Genomic DNA, 18,530 nt, shown 5'->3' with positions numbered 1-18,530 from the left:
GTCTCTTACCGCTGACCATTGCACTTTATTCTGGTCAAGAACGATACAGTTATATCTGGTACAGTACATACATTTCTGCTGATGTTCATAATTTGAGTCCGGTGTCAATGCGGGAAGGAAAAAAACACTGGGGGATCGTATGACGTGCAGCAGATCCACGTTTTCGTTGATTAATTATGCAAAAATGCTTTGTTTTGCTGATTAATTGATTGATTGATAGACGCCTTGATGATACCAAAGCAAATAACATTACAAAACTGTCCGTTTGAATGATCTTCTCTGACGGAAGCTTAGAAAGCTCCAGCGATCTTCAACTGCAGGTGACCTACATAAAGGAGGGGAAGAGACAAATAAACAGAAAAAACCTCAAGTCGTAGGCCTAACCAGCCACAAACATACACACACAGACCTGTGCCGTGCCGTAATTAGAGGTACTCCCCCCCGCCGCCCTACAACATGAGGAAATGCTAAAATTGGCAATAATTTCTGTGACACGCAATGGAAAGTGGTAAGAGGAGGAAACCTCCGCGGTCGTAAATCTATGGAGGGTCTCAGTCTCAGCCTGGCATTTCCCAGATAAAAAGGCATTTGCATATTTCGAGATGACCAATTTAATTAATTAAACAACCGTTTTGGAATAACGGCATCACACTCTCTTAATGGATACCCAATCTGTCCAAAATAGATCCACAAATGAAACGATCCGCCCCATTGGCAAAGCTATTTGCATTGATATTAACTCCAGTGCCTGGCATCATGCTCGAAAATCCATTTGCTTTAAGCTAAACCGCAACGGAAGGAGGCCCTTGTTAGTTAATCGAATTTCCACATAGTCACCGCCACTTGGCTGCTCGTCTCTCTCTCTCTTTCTCTCGACACGAGGTGGGAATTTTCAACATTTGCTCACATTTTTTAGTGCTCCGTCATCATGCAGGGAGTTGCAGTAAAGTGTCCAAAGAGGGCTCCACAGATGGGCTTGGTCGCAGCTCCAAAGAGGCTCACGTCACCCATCCCGTACTGGTATGCGCATGAGTAATTCATTGTTTTTTTTGCTGTGTGTTTGCCGATGTCTAACCTATTTGTTATCGTTTTAAACTGGCTTGTGTCATTTAATACTCTTCTTGAGGCTGGTAATTGGTCAATTAGCGAAGGTTACGTTTGGTTAGTTTCTATAATAGTATAAGTTTAAGTCTATAATAGTTATTAGGTCTTCGGAGTCCTGCAGATTTCCATTGTGCTGTAGTTTCCTCCCCTTACTTTTTACTCCAAATATAACATAAATGGATGACACTCCTCACATATTATAAGAGCATTCATCATTCATCATTCCTCAACTCCATACTCATTTTTCTTAATGTATTTACATCAGCCCAATGAAAATTGATTATTATGCAGAGTGGAGAGCAGCACGTCCACACTCTCCCCTCTCCCCTCTTAAAACCGACAAGTTTGGGGGTCCGAATGACAGTGCATTTTCTGTTTTTTTCATCTTTTTGTTTTGATTTTCATATTACGTCTCGTTGCAATCGGCCGACCGGCCGTGCGGTGACCTTGTGGCCATTGTCCAAATATTTGGTCCCCGAAGGTTGGATTGGACGCTCGTCAAGATCGGGTTTTCCGACTTGAATCGAGATTGATGACAGATTATAATCCCGAGTGGATTTCAATTTGAATTCGATTTTGAATTTGAATTGCCTTAAGGCGGTATGGCAACGCTGCAGCTGGCGGAGAGTGGCAGCGCCAGCGCATGTTTGAAACGAAGCATGCGATGATTTTTGCAGTAGAAAAGTGCAGAAAACGATTTTGGCGGTGTGTTTATTTGATAATTATACCATTTTGTGCTCTTTGTGCGACGACTAACACATCCGCTCTCTCCGTATAAGAAGAAGAGGCGTAAAAGAAGAGGAAGCAGAAGCAGAAGCAGAACTAGACAAAAGCGGATTTCATTCAATAGGAAAAACACTCTAGGACAGGCCCAGTACGGCGAAAGGTGGTGGAAAAAACCATAGCAGAGGGCAGCGCAGCCCCCGGACAACAGCGGGGTGTCAAAGCTCACCACCAACGAAGGCAGAGACAGAGAGCGTCGGAGAGTGCAAGCTGCTGTGCTTGCAGGGTGGAGAAAGGCGACACACACACAGAGAAAGAGAGAGAGCGCGCGTGAGAGAGTAGAGAAAGGAGAAAGGCGAGGGAGAGAGAGAGAGTGTGTGTCAACTTTGGCCCTGTTTTATTAATGGTGAAAATTGTCAGGCGGGCAGCCCGGCGTTGCGTTGCTCCTCGTCAGCCGACAGTCGCTAGTCGCCTTCCGAGCTGTGCTGCTCTCTGCCTCTGCCTCTGCCCCTGCCCCTCTGCCCTTGAAAGCGCGAAGAACTAACCGCACAAACAACGTCAAAAAACAGTCAAAAGTGGGTGAACGTAACCGCCCACGCGACTCCTAGAAGTGCACCCCAAGCAGTGTCTGTGAGTGTCTCAAACGAGTGTTTAGCAACAACAACAACAACCCACAACCAGAGAAGAAAGAAAAAGTGCTGTGATTACAACTGCCCCAAAACCTCGCTGTCCCTCCCGCCCTCTCGACAGCACGGCTCATCCTCAGTTCAAATCGTCGTCGGAGTAGCAGCATCCATCCAGGAGCATCGCTTCCAACCTCACATTTATTTTGTGCCGGTATGTACACGCCCATGACTCGAGGGGCCAGACGGCGCACACCCCCCTTGTTGTAACTTACATATGTGCGCTCATAATTTTTTTTGTTGGTGATATTTTTAGCATAATTTTTGCCCTGTTTGAGCATGTATTATTTTTGTTCATTTTGAGCGAACATTTATTTATAGACCCCTCTCGTCAGCTGCCCCTGCTGCAGCCTGTGCCGTGTCTCCTCCGCCTCCTCCAATCTATCGAGTGGAGAATGTATGTCGCTGGGTTTATTATCTCATCCGGAGAATATCGCTATTGGAAACGCTGGCGACAGAAGCGACAGCGACGACGGCGGTTGTAAAAAATGTAGCAGAAAATCTGAAATATCCGTTTCACGCTTCCGCTAGCGAGAAGCTAAGCTTTTCGCGAGAGAGCCAGAGAGAGAGAGGCAGAGTACGGTCTGGTCTGTACATCAAACGGGAGAGAGAGCAGAGCAGCAGTGTGGTCGTGCTTGCGCGAAAGCGGCCTGAAATTATGCTGCACGAAATTTTGAATTATTTTTGAATGGAAAAAAAAAACAAACGCCAGAAGTAAATCAATTTTCGGTGATCCAAATGGGGAGTTTTATGGTGATAAGCCAGCTGATAAGAACTTATCTTATCGTCCGCTCTTCCATCAGCTGAGTCAGCTGGACGCTCATTATATAAGCAGCCAGCCAGCAACCCAGCAACCCTTGCGGCACGGCAACGAAAAGCCGGCAGATCCCAAGCCAATCCCAGAAAAAAGGTAGTAGAAAAGGTAGTAGCAAAGAGCAGGAACCCTGCTCTCTTTTGGCATTGTCTCTCTGGCACACTCTCCACCATCTACTCTTTTTTTTCTCTCTCTCTCTCTCTGGGTGAGAGCAGGCGCGTGAATAATCTTGGGGAGCAGAAGCGCAAAAAAAGAACTGAATCAGGCATTTTCCAATTGATTTTCAAGGCGGTCGACGCGAGTTGGTCACAAAAAACATTTCCACCAGTATCTGTCAGCCATAGTTTCCCGAAAATTCATAAAATACAATCACATTTTTGCTGATTTAAAATGTTTGCCAAAATGCGTGAAAAATTATACGAAATATCGGCCTCGAACAACCCAAGGAAGTGAGCTTTGGGACCCCCTCCGCCTCGTGTCTATTGCATAAAAAATGATGAGTGAGTAGTGGTCGGTCGAGCCGCAGTCGCAGTCGCAGCCTCAGCCGCAGCCCGCCCGGAAAATGGCGAAAATTTGGGCCAGGGCGCCGTGTGCCTGGGGTAGGGGACAGGAACGGGGACGGGGACAGGCAGCAGTAGCCTGAAAGTGAGCCCCAAGATGAATGGAGCTTTGGCAAACTTGGAACTTATTTGTGTTACTATAGATACTTTATCGGGGGATTTCCCCGTGTGAGCCAGCGTGTGGGTGTGTGTAGTGCTATGATTGCACTCGACATCAAGGCGATAACATTTCAAGTGCATTATGTCATTTTCCTCCTCGTTTTGTTGCCTCCTAGCTCTCTGGGAGAACTGCGGATGGTAATGGTGATGGTGGTTGGGGATATGTGTGAATGTTGGATGAGTGTTTGCCATTTACCAGTCGAGGACGAGAACGAGAATGGGGACAGGGCCTGCTGTCAACAGGGCGCCATCTAATGCCGTAACTTTGTGTAATTAAAAAACAATATGAAGAACTTTTTGAGGGATGGCCATGGAAGCAGAGTATCCATTAGACCACCTCCTTATCAAATATGTTATCAAAGTGCTGAAAGATTTCCCCCCGGGAGCGTGTGAGTGATAGTACCCAAGCCTGTGCCGCTCCTCTAAGCCACATTTCCCACAACCGGTCTGGTTGATATTGGAATTCATGTGCGCCGCCTGAAAGTAGGCAAACGGTTTTACCACCCCACAGCCAACCACCCATTTCATTCCCTCCCCCCACCGCAAAGTTAGAGAACCATTTATATTGGGGCTCTGCTGTGTGTAAAAAGGGCTGCCACAATGGACCGGACAAACATGGCCAAGAGCGACACGCTTGGCTGACTCTTCGATCCATTCGGCAGTTTCCGCTTTTCGGGGGAGGCTGGAGGCAGTGCGAGTGGCTCTACTCTTCTAACGTGATGAATGCAAAATCAATTAAAAACTCAAATATTGACGGGTGTCAATTAGCAAGTTTCGTGTTGGGGCACGTGGCAGACAGATAGTTCGGGGATTAGCCAAGATCCACAGGCCACACCCCAAAACCAACCCACAAAGAGGGGGAGCCAAAGAAGTGGAGCTTTTGTCATGTGCCGTGCCCTTGAGGGGGCTGGTGTTTTTTGTGGGTGTGGGGCATGTCAGTATTTGTGATTCTTTTTAAAGTAATTTCTGTGGGTTGTTTGCTTGGCAGATGTCCGGAAAGTGCCATTATATGTACATACCCCTCATGCCTCATGCTCTTTGGTTCCCATAAGTGAATTGTTGTTGCTTGTTGTTGTTGCACTTAGATACGAGCATGTGCATGTTTGTGCACGTCTTATGCTTGTGGGACAATACAATTGCTAAAGTGCAGCAGTCGATTATTATTTGCTTCTCTGATGGTTTCGGTCAGCTATCCAATACCTCCATTTCATATAATTTTCAAGGGCCTTTCAAAACTGATAGATTGATCGATAACCACATCCGATAAACATTCCATAGAGTAATCACGTGTCACAGACTGATGATGCTTTCAAACATTATATAAATTCATTGTTTGATCATATATGTACATACATATGTACATATGTACATATACTGCAACCGGTTTTCCCTTAGCTACCACGTGCTTCATTGTTCATTGTTTACTTAGAGTTAGTGGTATGCCACGACTTGGTGATAATCGGTAGCTACCATCGCAAATTCATATATGTATAAGACCAATAAGTTATGGGTCGAGTGCTTTTACATATACACGTCGAAATTTTATTGATCTTTCAGTTGGGAATTAACAAGCTAATAAATTTTGTATCCAGACTCCTGTAATATTACACTTTTACAAGTGTATTTATAAATGTTGCCCACACAAAGGACGATACTCTGTGGCGTCCACATATACATACATATCTATGAATATTGTAAATGGAAAATATTGTTATTTTTCCTTTTATTTGTTTGTCACTTTTTCTGTTTGCTATTACTTAATTATATTTTATCTGTTTCTATCTTAAGTGCAATTTTTCGTTTATGGTTTCTGAATCAATCATATAGTTCTTAGACTTTCAAAGGAAAATGATATTATTGATTTGATTTGCTAAAATCCGAGTGAAATCTTTAATTACTTAATTTGTGCATAGCATTTTCTTAGGTATAATCATTTACTTAAAATAACTCGAAAATTTTTTGTTACCTCACTCATTTAGGGATGGGTATAGATTATGTATATAGATTATAGATTATCGTGGCAACCTGCCCTTCCCTCATCCACGCCCCATTCCCGTACACTTCGCATTACTTTTTTTAGGCACAACATCTCTTTCTGGGGCTCTTTTGGCAGGCCATCAATTTGTTGGCTCATTTGCTGCTGCTGCTTCTTCTGCCGCTCTTATTTCTGTTGTTGTTTGCAATGTCTCTCTCCAGCTGTGGGATAAGTGTAAGATTATGCATGCACACAAAGCCACGGACGACACACGCACGATACACGCACACACGCACCCGCTGCGATACCTGATACTGTTGAAGCTCATGCGTGTACTTTGACCTCTTTTGCGGTGCTGGCAACGTCTCCGTCTGCGTCAGCGTCTGCTCAACCCAGCGCCGGCGTCAACGTCAACGTCATCGTCATCGTCATCGTCATCGCGAGGTGGTCAATGTCAGTGCCTGGCCAGTGGCCACTGGCCGCCGTCTGCCTATTGGGGTTTCTTTCTCTGCCTTTTCCATCGTTGTTTTTTCCCGACATGTTTTTCCACAGACGAACTGTTCTTTGCGGCTTTTTCAATTAAAGCTTGTTGCATGTCGCTGTCGCTGCCTCTGTCTCAGTCGCTGCTCAGTCTCGGTCGCTGTCGCTATCGCTGCCTCTGGCTCTGCCTCCATTCCGATCTCAATCTCAGCCCGTTTACGTGTCCGCCTCTCCACGATGCTTTCTTTTGTGCGCTTTGGCTGCCTTTCGTGTCCGACCATAAAACCCCAGCCCGAGCCCAGCCAAAGCCAGCTTCAGCGCTGGCGTTGGACCTCACGCCGGCGTCTCTGCTGCCGTCGCTGTCGCTGCATAAAGTCTTTCACTTCTTTGGCGTTTAAGTTTAGTTCAGATTCAGCCGGCGTTGGTAGCGCACGCGTCCCACCGCAGTCCGCAGAAGAAAGCAGAGAAAGGCAACAACAACAGAAAGAAGAAAAACAACAAAGCAGCTCGAAGCAGAAGAAGTAGCGAAGCGAGCATAGAACTCTCTCTTCTTTCTATCTATCGCTCTCCCAACACCTTTGCAACGACTCTCACTCCCTCGCCACTCGCTCGTCGCTCGTCGCCCTCGCTCTCAATCGTTCTGTCTCCTCCTTTGGTTCGGTGTCGGTGTCGTTGTGTCGCTGTCGGTCGCAGTCGCAATCGTTCGATTTCTTTGCGCAGGCGCAGCGGTCAAGAGAAGAGCAGCTCACTCACGCAGCCCCAGCGTCAACGTCAACGTCAACGCCGACAGCAGCAGCGTCAGCTCGCAAAAGTGAAAATATTTGGAGAAATTTCTTAAGCAGAATTTCAGTCCCCGTTTTGTGTGTCAGCTGTATAGGTATATTCCACTAAAATAAATATACATACAAACGTATAGATATGCGTGTATGCGTGTATCTTTACGATCGGCCCATGCCCTGCCTCTAGTGTCAAACCAAAAGAAAACAAATTGATAAAAATCACTAACAAAAGTAGTCGAAGTGATTTGATTAGTGTGCCTAGTTCTCGCAATCAAATTGTTTAACAACCTTAAAAGTGCTCCCGAAACGAATCGGTAAAATCCAAAATATAAATCTAAATCAAAACCGAAAAATAGCTCAAATCGAAGGAATTGCAATCGCGTGTCATTGACCTAGATACGTACGGTCGATTTGGAATCAAAAGCAAGTCAATCAATATCCAAATCGGAATCTCGTCAGCGTTTATAGCCGCACCAACGCCACCTATCGTCTGCGTCTCTGTTTGACCGACAAGTAAGTGCACGCTTCGGTAGGGTAGGATAGAGTAGGGGTCTGGGCCTGGCCCAGTCTCGCAAATATTTGGGACGGGTTATGCAACCGTTATGCCTCCGCCTGCCTGCCTGCCTGCCACACACCGAGCTAATAATACTTGGGCCGCCGGACTAAAGTCCAGCCAGCACCAACCGACCATTCAAGTCCCATCCTCAAGTCAGGGTTTAGTCGAGGGCGAGGGCTGCGTCCGAGGTTGTTGTTTCGTTTCGCTGTTGGTGCGAGAAAGTTTTTGTCAGAAAATGTTTTCGAAATGCTTCTCCTCGCTTGCTTGTTGTTGGTGTTTGTAATATTAATCATTGCATATTTACAAATAAAATTTGCACACAGACGAAACGCCAGCCAAAAGGCAGATGAAGACGACGAAGCATAATAAATAAACATGGATCATGGCCACACACGGATACAAAGATACAGAGATACAACAATACTCGAATTGCAAAAAAAGCCAAAAAAAAAAAATTAATGAAATCTATTTTTAAAGCATCGAACATTAGATACCCTAGTAGTTCGGGGAACATTTTATTATTTACAGCGACAAATATATGTGTACAAATCAGTGAATCAAAGATGTCCGAATGCTTAGAGGTATACATAGGTATTGTTGGTACACATAGAGTTTTAGTAGAGTTTCCAATCGAAAGACTTCCAAAAATGCACTGCCTGCAAAGGAAAGAAGACGCGATTAAAAACCCCTATGGCATACCCTACAAAAACCAAGCGAAAAAAAAATGAGCGAGAGATATTGTTTGTTTAATTTTTACATTTACAAATATCATTACAGCGATTTTTGCTTTTATGGGGTAAATATCTGTCTCGTACAATGTGTCATAATTGCGAACCCACATTGACTTGACCCACATTTTTTTGGGAGTGGAGCAGAGTCGTGGTGGCGATGGTTGTGGTGGTGCCGCAAGAGACAGGCCAGACGCATGCGCAAGTGCATCGACAGCAAGCGCTGAGCTCAGCCAAAATGTACGAATCCCCTCCCCATCCACTTACACGTATATTCACTATATATGTACCTATAGTTTGAACTGCATATAGAGGGACAGTGCACAGTTGCTGTGGGGACATACCGCCGAGTGTGTATCGTCTATTGATTACGTGCCTGGATTATTGATTAACACTGAGCACACACACAGAAATTTCTTTTTCACTTTCGCGTACATTTCGCTAGATCGGAGCTAGATCGGATTCTACTTCTACTCGACCATTGGGCTAATGTTCCTGCTGGAAATGGGTTATGGAGCCATTAAACCAACGACTGGACGGCTATCCACTTGGCATTCTGATCGACTGTTTATTGGGCACATACACTGGGCACACGCGGCACACCGAAAGCTGTGACGTAAACTCAAGTTTTGGGAGAGGTTTTCGATTGGAATTTGAAATGGCCAGATTATAAGAATGAAGATTATCCCCTCGGAAGAGTCTTTGATTAGGAATTCCCTTTCTTTGACCTTTAACATTGTTGTCCATAAATCTCAATGAAGAAACCTTGCAAAGAGGAAAGGAGAGGAGTGCTATCTTGAGACAATAAATCTTCATCTTATAATTGCAACGATTCCAAAATTGTTGATGATTATTCAAATTAGTCGCAAGAGAAAGAGTACTCTTAATTAGACAAATCGCACATGCAGGATGGAGCCCAGCTCGAAAAATGTCTTAATTGGACCCGTAGACACACCCGTAGTCTTAGATCTTAGCTCATGTGGCAGGCAGGCCTATAAATACAACAAATATATATTCTAAAACTGAATTATTTAATATCCAGAGATGTTTGGAAAGGCAGCTCTCTCACTCTGCCTATCTCTCACTCTCATGTCACTCTCTCGATCAGTGAGGGCTTAAATTGGGTAGCTAATCTGAATCTGGTGACTACGTCAAATGGGGGACAGACTGACGACCGACTGCACGGACTGCGGAGGGAGGGAAGGGGGCATCAGGTGAGGGGGCCCCCATTATACACAGTTAAATTTAACTTTTATGCTGTAAACTGCGAAATCGCTTTTGTTTGTTAATCAAGACACAAATTATGGGATCGCAGTGGAGAGCGGAGAGTGCAGAGGAGCGCAGAGGGGCGGAGCGCCGTTCTATCCATCAGATTGCCCCACAACCCTCTACAGATTTATTCAATTACACACAAAGCATAGATAACTTACGATAACTGTAAGAGCAGACATATGTAGTCGAGGATGGCGATGGCGATGGACACCGCAGTGGATAGCCAGTGGAATGCCTGAATGCCACAAACTCACTCAAAGGTTCAATAGAATAGAGGGCACAGACCCATTATGAGCATGAGCCGCAGCCATGAGCAGAGCAGAGCCATCCGAGCGACTGTGTGCCGTGCCGTGCCGTGCCTCTGTAGTATACAGCATCCGCCGTAAATTTGGCTCTGCTGAGGGGTTTACATAATGAGAGAGGAGGGTACAGCTCGGCGGCCTCGGCCTACCTTCCCATTGTTGAAAAGTGAAAATGCATATTTGAACTTTCGTTTGTATCCAATTCGATTCGAAACGAAACGAAACGGGACGAGACGAAACGAAAGATGAAATGAGCTTCCAAATTGCTAAAACAAACAGGTTGACAACCAAGCAAGAAAACACCTTACACCTTGCACCTTATTCCACCTCGCCCATGTTCTACGCCCAAGAATCGCCACATCTCTTATGCACACACGCTTATGCAGTCAGCATATGCGGAAGCATACGATATAGGTAGAGGTATATGTAGGTGCACACCTATATAGGCATAGGTGTAGGTAGTACTCGTATGAAGTGTAAGACTTGTAATCCGAAAGCAACAAGCTACAAATGAGGAAACATCTGGCGACCAGCACCATCAGAGGGCACCACCCAGAGAAGAGGCATAGGGAAACTCAAAGAGGAAAGACCGCTAAAGACGGGTCGGTCTTTTAGCCATGGGACGAGACAAGAAAGAGTCGAGATTCAATGCCGTTGGTCGAAAGTTGTAATACGTTCAGCTCAGGAGAAGGCACAGGCAAAGGCATAGGGTATATGTAATATTGGTAATACCCGAGAGATAGAGGCGGTCGCCAAGGGACAGTTGTCCCATTCGATGACGATGACGAAGATGACGAAGATAATAATGATGATGAGGTTGAATTCGTTGTTAATAATGATGATGATATGCGGCACACGATTATAGGAAATGGGTCAGACAATACACACGGGCAATAAGACCGCCTCGACTCGACTCGACTCCGACTCCGACTGGCTCCGTGTGCAAGCACCTTGTCAAGGCACGTTGAATGTTTACCGTTTAACAGCACACACACGCAGATACATTTTTTGGTCGTCATGTTTGGTTAACACGCCAACCACCAAGAAAGGCAGGGCAGCGGGAAGAGGGGTTGCGAGGGGGCCAAGAGAGAAAGAGGGGCGGAGTGGCTTCGAAGAGGCGTGGTCGGGGCCAAAGCGATGGTTCGATATGTAGGTTCATTTGCCTCTCGGTCTCTGTGGCGCGCAAATTTTCGTTGCACTTGGAAAGACACAGAGAGGAAGAGAGAGAGAAAAGAAAGATTCGAAAGAGAGAGAGAGAGAAAAAGTTGATTTTCAAGAAATTTCACTTTAGAATGAAGAGGAACCAGTCAGTCGTGGAGTTCGGAGTGGACTCCAGTTTCCCGTCTTTCCGCTGAAGAAGACGAAGAAGAAGAAGCTTCATTGATAAGTTTACAGTTACGTGATGAGAGCGCTCTGATTTGGTTGTTCCCCGTTCCCCTCGGTCTCTCTTCTGTCCCTCCGTCCGTTAAAACCTTAATTATAGAGCTGCTTCCGCTGCTGCTGGCCCAACTAGTTTGCTTTTTTCCAAGCTTTAACAGCGAATATAGCCAAACGATTTGATAACATCTCGGATCGAATTGGATCCAGCAAATGTGCCAATTTCTTAACACATTTCCTAGATAGAAAGAGAGGAAGAGATAGGGAAAGACAGAGGGAAAGATCATTAAGCAATTTTTTGTCGAGTCAGAAAGAAACCCATCATGCAAATGACCAAAAGATATTTCCTTCCATCTTCCATAGGTGGAAGTAGATTTTTTTCTTTTTACAAACTTAAAAATTGAAAACGAAAGTTGGACAAAAAAGCAGAAAAAATGTACAAAAATTTAAATACACAAAACCAAATCGAAAGAAACAAAAAAAAAGTATTGCGGAATTTAGATAAAGGTGGGGAAGGGGGCGGAAGGGAAGAAACCTACAAAAATTCGAAAAATAAAAAGTGAAAGTCATTCGGATCGCGCGGGCCTGGCTTTGAACCCCGAAAATAATAAAATAAAAAAACGTTTTAGAGACGCAACATTCGAGACGAGAGCATCTTCTGGAAGGGAAGGGGAGGGGGGGGGGGGTGGTCTGTGGACTCGTCGTGTGACGTCAAATATCACACGTTGTACAACGAATCCGAGTATCCGAGTATCCGACGGATGTGTGCGAATACACACTCGTAGTTCCTGGTTATTCGTTGTGATCAATATTTGGCCAGCAATTGATTTGATTAGCAATTAGCAAGGCATCAAGCATTCCCCCAGACATGGATCGCCGCATTGGCGAGGCGGCTGCTGTTGCACGGGCAGGTTGAAGAGGTTGCATGGTCGGGGTTCAAAGGTTCGACCCTTCCCTGTTTAGCTTGGCCTGGGGAAGGGGGTCTAGACTTCGCATAGCTGGTGTTGTTGTTTTGGTTTTTTTTTGCTTTCTAGCGAAATATTTTGTTGGTTTTTGTTTTCTGTAAAGTGAATCGTATTTCCTTTTAGCTTTAGGGGAAATTATTTCGTTTAGTATTGTTTAACCTGTAACCCCTCCCTTATTGCTTGTTGACGGATACATTTAGATTTTTTACAACTCTAGACAGCGACACAGGAACACAGAAACAAAGAAACACAGAGCTGCGATCTCTTGTTTGGTTTGCGCTGAGTAGTGCGCTACCCTCTCAAGAGGAAGTTCATCCATCCAGTCAATTGACAAGTCTCCTCATTGAATGTCGGGGGCATTCGTAGGGCATCCACAGGGTGAGTAGTGGCTGCCCATGGGTGGGAGTGGGACCTTAGGCCCAAGATGTCGGTGACGTGTGTGAAACACTCTCTTAAGTGGCACTTGATCATGCGGGTCGCAGCCGCTGTCGCAACTCTCGACGCTGCGGGGCTCGTCTCTCATGTGAAAATCGTTTAATATAGAATGAAGTGTTGCCTGCCGCAGAGTGAGCATTCGCCAACTGTCAGTGCCATCGATAGCGTCGGATACGTTCCGTACTGTTCCGTTACGTTCTCGGTCTCTGTCTCTGTCTCCTGGTACGCTTTCTAAGCCGATTGGGAATGGAGAAGCTTTTGCATATTTAGTTCTATTGTGCGTTAAATTCGATTGCGGTTCGACAGAGACCGACCAGTGTGTGAGTTATACAACAACGGCTGTGCCCAGGCTCATCCACATATGTATATGTGCACGATTATCCTTCGACGTCATTTGAATGTCCTTTTTGCCTGACGTTGGGCTGCCTGCCAAATCATTATTTCCACATTTCCCCCCATCTGCAGACGTCATAGCTCTGCACGGATTATTCTGGCTGCCAATCAGCCTCGGCTCGGTTTCTCCTCAATCGGTTACTAATTTAACCTGTTCCCGAGACTAAATGACATTTTGATAGATACACAGATAGAAAGCAAGATAGATAGATAGATAGATAGATAGATAGATAGATAGATAGATAGATAGATAGATGGAAAGATGGACAGATAAATAGACCTGCACTTTGGGCAGGGCTGCTGTTGCGTTGTTCCGTTTGCGGTAAGCTTCCCTGGTCCTGCCCTGTTTTGTCCTGTCTGTTGCAGTTATAATGCGATGAGAGGAGAAGATTGATAAAGGCCACCCTACTCCTAAAACATTGCAGGGGAAGGGAATTTAATAAGAAACAGTGCAAAGGAATGGATTGAGCAGAAAACCTGACAAGGGATGGGCTGGTCCTTGAAGAAAATTCAACATATGTACAAAGTTGTTTGAAGTCTTCGATTAATTCTGTGAATTTTGATTTCAACGTAGTTTCACAATTGGTGCAGAAAATTGAATCGGAATCGACGATAATTGGTATTCTGAGTGTTCATTTCATCAAAGATTGCAACAATTTCAAACTATTTAATTTTTTCTCATTTCTATGCAATTTCTAACAAGTTTCTAATTTAATTTTCACACAATTCTTGTGTATTTGCAGCTCTGCAGAACACCACTGGAGTTAGACAGCCCTGGTAGATTGCTTCTTGTCTGCCCGCACCACACACCCCACCCGCAGGACACAGGACACACCTAAAGACAAAAGCTTCTGCTTCCTTCTGCTGAATTGTTTTGTAAAAAGAAACCCCCCATCCAATCCAATCCCATCCGATACCAATCCCTCTCCACCCTCTGGGTAAGGGACGAAACGAAAGCAGCTAGACTTGTGTGGACAAAATGGACAAGCGCTCAAAGGCGACAGAACGACAATTTTCAGGACAATTTTCCGCAGATTTAATTGCATAATTTCCCCCCGCACACGATCCAAACGAAGGCTTCCAAAGCAAAGCTACTTCCAAATATTTGAAAAAGGAAACGGAAACTCGAGCGCACACTGCAAATGACAAAAATTGCTTCCTAAATTTAACTTAAGCGGAGGATCAAGAGGATAATAACACTACAATACGGAAGACGGACAGCACTGAACAGAACAGCTATCGAACATGTCACACGCGGTCGTTAAAAAACCAGAAACGGACACCTGCAACAGCAGCCTCAAACAGTCGCTGCATCCTGCACAGAGCCACGATGCCAAGCTCCTCAACGGGAGCCTGACCTCGCACCAGCTGCAGCCGCGCACCAATGGACTAACCCATGCAGCCGCCTCCTCAGCCGCCTCTGTGGCCAGTTCCGGCGGCAGTGGACTCTCCCCCGCGGCAGCCATGGCTGGCCTCCTGTCGGGTGCGGGAGCATCGACGGCCCTGCCCTTGCCCCCCAACAGCAACGGCGAGCAGTCGCCGTCGTACGAGCGCTACCGCGCAGACGACAGCAGCTACGTGCCCGTCGGACAGTTTTTTGCGGGACGCAGCGTCTTCATCACAGGCGGCACTGGTTTTATGGGAAAGGTGAGTAGGGGCTCCTGAACCGAACCCCTTTCTTCTTCTTCTTAGAACGATCTTCAAGGGTACTTTCCTTGCCATATGTAAAGTTTTTCTTTGTTTCTTTACGAAGTACTGTCCAAATCCTTACACACACATAACCACACACATAGATCCGCATTCCCTTCAGCCCCCATTCCCATTGCATACTTTTGCGGGCCCCTGAAACGCCTCCATTCTATTCCCTTCCATTCACATCACGCATACGCCGCGTGTATTTGTTGGCTCGTAATCGAACTATTGAACCCAGGCTCGGCTTGATTGAAAAGTTGAAGTGCTCTCAGTCATAAAATATGCACAAATATTATTGTTGATTAACACAAGAGCTAGGCCCGAGGCGTCGGAATGGAGGGTGCGCTACAGTCAGCCTGAATTTTAGATGCACTTTGGCCCCGGGCTACTTATGGCCAATACGCGTGTGTTCATTCGCTTAGCTGCCCCCCCCTCCAAAAAGCTCGAGATTCGAGTGCTGCCTGACTCATCGTCGTATGGCATGCATCTGCGAGGCTCTCCTAATTGGGCGGGCCCCTGCTCCTCGCGCTCCCTTCTAGTAATTCCTTCGGCTGTTGTGCCAATTTTCGTAGAAACTATTGTTAAACATATGCATGTGCCTTGCTCTGCCCTTCCTCTCGCATGTTCTCGTTTGAGTTCCGTTCCTGACTGGCGTCATTATGACATGAAATCGCAGCAGGCGCCGCTCAGACTCTGAACTCAATGTTCGCAGTGGCTCGTGCATCGATTTTGTGTGTTGGAAGGACAGGGGAGGCGGGAGAACCACTCTAGTAGTACCTGGAACGTCCCAACAGAACAAAGCACGCCCCCAAGCAAACAATCCTCCCCCCATCACCGTTCTTTTGTGTGGTTACAATTCTCACATCGTTTTTGGGGCGTGTCAATGAGGCCACCACTACTCCCACCGCAATGCTCCGTTCGAGGGTAAAATCAATCCGATACGCAGACATTATTGAATTGGGGGTCAAGTGCGTCGTCCTTCTGGGGGCGGCGTAATGACCGCCCGCTTATTTGGTTAATGCTTATTGGACAATTAATAACTTATCCAATGAATAATTAAATATTTTCAGGTGCTGGTGGAGAAACTGCTGCGCTCATGTCCGGACATAAGGAATATATATCTACTGATACGACCGAAACGTGGCCAGGAGGTGTCGGCACGTCTCACGGAACTTCTGAATGCACCAGTAAGTGTACCGCCAATCGATAAAGAAGAACTATCTGTCTAACCCGCCTAACCCCGACTTGTACTTGTACTTGTTTCAGCTCTTTGAATCACTGCGTCGCGAGAAGCCCAAGGAACTAAGCAAAGTCATACCCATTTCGGGGGATATAACATCCGAGGAGTTGGGCATCTCAGAGAAAGACCAGGTAACAGGGGGTAGGGTAGGGGCTATTATTATGGTTATCTAATGGTGCTCTAACTGTTCTTCTTAACTTCTTCCCTCAGAACCTACTATGTCGCAACGTTTCCATTGTCTTTCATTCGGCTGCCACTGTGAAATTCGATGAGAAGCTCAAACTGTCTGTCACAATCAATATGCTGGGCACGAAACGTTTGGTCGAGCTGTGTCATCGCATGATGTCGCTGGACGTAAGCCCTTAACGAATGAGTTCTAGAAAGAGGAAGATCCCTCTAATGGTTAATGGTTGATTCATTCCATGTTACAGGCCCTTATCCATGTCTCCACTGCTTATTGCAATTGCGATAGAACCGATGTGGAGGAGGTTATCTATGAAAGACCCTACAACCCCGATGATATCATCTCACTAATTAATTGGCTTCCGGAGGATATACTCGATCAGGTATGTTCCCCCGAATCGAATACGTTTATTAGGTATAACCTATCCTGTATCCCATGGCTTTTGCAGCTTACACCGCGTCTGATTGGCAAGCGCCCCAATACGTACACGTTTACAAAAGCCTTGGCGGAGCATATGTTACTTAAGGAGGCTGGTAATCTGCCCGTTGCCATTGTGAGGCCATCGATTGGTGAGTGCTGCCCGAGATGAGATGAGACGAGATGAGATCAGCAGCCAGACTGCTGTCAATGCTAATGGTTCCACACATAATTTGTTTTTTGCTCCCCCTCCCCGCCTCCGCGCACAGTGACTGCCAGCCTGAATGAGCCATTTGCTGGCTGGGTGGACAACTTTAATGGGCCGACGGGTCTGGTCTCGGCGCTGGCCAAGGGCATGTTCCGCACGATGATGTGCGAGAAGAACTATGTGGCCGATATGGTACCTGTCGATATTGTGATTAATCTAATGATTGCCGCCGCCTGGCGCACAGCGACGCATAAATCCAATGATCTACGCATATACAATTGCTGCACCGGGCAGCGCAATCCCCTCATCTGGTCGGAGTTTGTCAAGTACGCCATGTGCAGTGTGCGCAAGCATCCCTTGGGTGAGTCCGGTCATCTTTTAAAAAATGTAAAGCACGAAATTCAACATTCGTTTATTTAATCCACCAACAGAGGGCTGTCTGTGGTATCCAACTGGGGAGCTGCGCATGAATCGCCCCATGAACACGCTGAATTGTATAGTCAAACACTTTTTACCGGCCTACATAGTGGATGGAGTGGCGCGCCTGATGGGCAAGAAGCCATTGTGAGTATCGCTTCCGGACGGACAGAAGTCCTTGCTCTAAAACCTAAACATAATCCACTAATACATTTTCTACTCTACTCTCGCTTGCTGCACAGCGTTGTCAACGTACAAAATAAAATTGCCAAAGCTGTGGAGTGCTTAGAGTACTTTGCCACACGCCAATGGCGCTTCAAGGACGACAACGTCCACGGTCTGCTGCACACGCTCAGCCCCAAGGATCGGGAGATCTTTGTGTTCGACGTGCGCCACATACACTGGGACAAGTACGTCGAGCGATATGTGCTCGGCTTCAGGGAGTTCCTGTTTAAGCAGCGGCCCGAGTCGCTGCCAGACAGCAGAAAGCGTATGGTCAGGTGAGCTCTCAAAAACAACTCTGAACACTCACGAAAAGAGCAACCCTTAACAAATAGATTTCGATTGTTTCTTGACAGACTCTACTATCTGCATCAGCTGACCAAACTGGTGGCCGTGCTGCTCACCTGGCGCTTCCTGATGTCGCGCTCGAAGCGCCTGAACGACATGTGGAGCGCCTTCCTGGACAACGCGTTGAAGATGGCGCGCTTGATTCCCTTTTTGTAATAAACTGACGCGATTGAGCCACAACTCTGGATATATGTATTGGGATATGGATGGATCTGGAAAGCCAGGAGGTCTGATGCGATGCGATGAGATGGATGCGTGGGTCTTCTTCTTTGCGATTTCTAAATGCTTTAACACGGCGTACATTTTAGAGGTTTTTAGCGAATAATTATAATCATAATTTTTATATACATATATGTTACAAGGAGTAAACACACAAAAACACGCCCAAAAACAACAACAGCCACATGGTCACAACAACAAAAGAGAACAGATTTAATAATGATAACACATCGGGGTAATAAAATGGCATTTGTCGTACCATCATCAAGCACCCAGCA

General features: G+C 46.1%; 2 protein-coding genes across 6 annotated transcripts in view; one reads left to right on the top strand and one right to left on the bottom strand.

The window, feature by feature from the left end:
- LOC4805692 (putative fatty acyl-CoA reductase CG8303) overlaps positions 1–10,254 on the bottom strand; it is a 19,904-nt gene extending 9,650 nt beyond the window's left edge. Inside the window, exon 1 of the mRNA XM_001362014.5 lies at positions 9,992–10,254. The gene's annotated coding sequence lies outside the window, so the exon portion shown is untranslated. The remainder of the gene's footprint in view (positions 1–9,991) is intronic.
- On the top strand, positions 2,247–18,530 carry LOC4805690 (putative fatty acyl-CoA reductase CG5065). 5 transcript variants are annotated; one of them, XM_033377957.1, is made up of 11 exons: positions 2,247–2,664; positions 14,049–14,952; positions 16,068–16,184; positions 16,264–16,368; positions 16,448–16,591; positions 16,669–16,803; positions 16,870–16,990; positions 17,108–17,407; positions 17,478–17,610; positions 17,706–17,963; positions 18,042–18,189. In XM_033377957.1, the coding sequence occupies exons 2-11, from the start codon at positions 14,551–14,553 to the stop codon at positions 18,187–18,189; spliced, it is 1,863 nt and encodes a 620-aa protein (XP_033233848.1). In that variant the 5' UTR covers positions 2,247–2,664; positions 14,049–14,550. The 5 variants fall into 5 exon arrangements, with proteins under 5 accessions (XP_033233848.1, XP_033233849.1, XP_033233847.1 ...); XM_033377958.1 differs by lacking the exon at positions 2,247–2,664 and adding an exon at positions 3,591–3,824; XM_033377956.1 differs by lacking the exon at positions 2,247–2,664 and adding an exon at positions 7,482–7,790.

Source organism: Drosophila pseudoobscura, chromosome 3 (genome assembly GCF_009870125.1).
Source record: "Drosophila pseudoobscura strain MV-25-SWS-2005 chromosome 3, UCI_Dpse_MV25, whole genome shotgun sequence".
Lineage (NCBI taxonomy): Eukaryota > Metazoa > Arthropoda > Insecta > Diptera > Drosophilidae > Drosophila > Drosophila pseudoobscura.
Note: the sequence above shows the minus strand (reverse complement) of the source record. Positions and strands in the feature narration are given on the sequence as shown.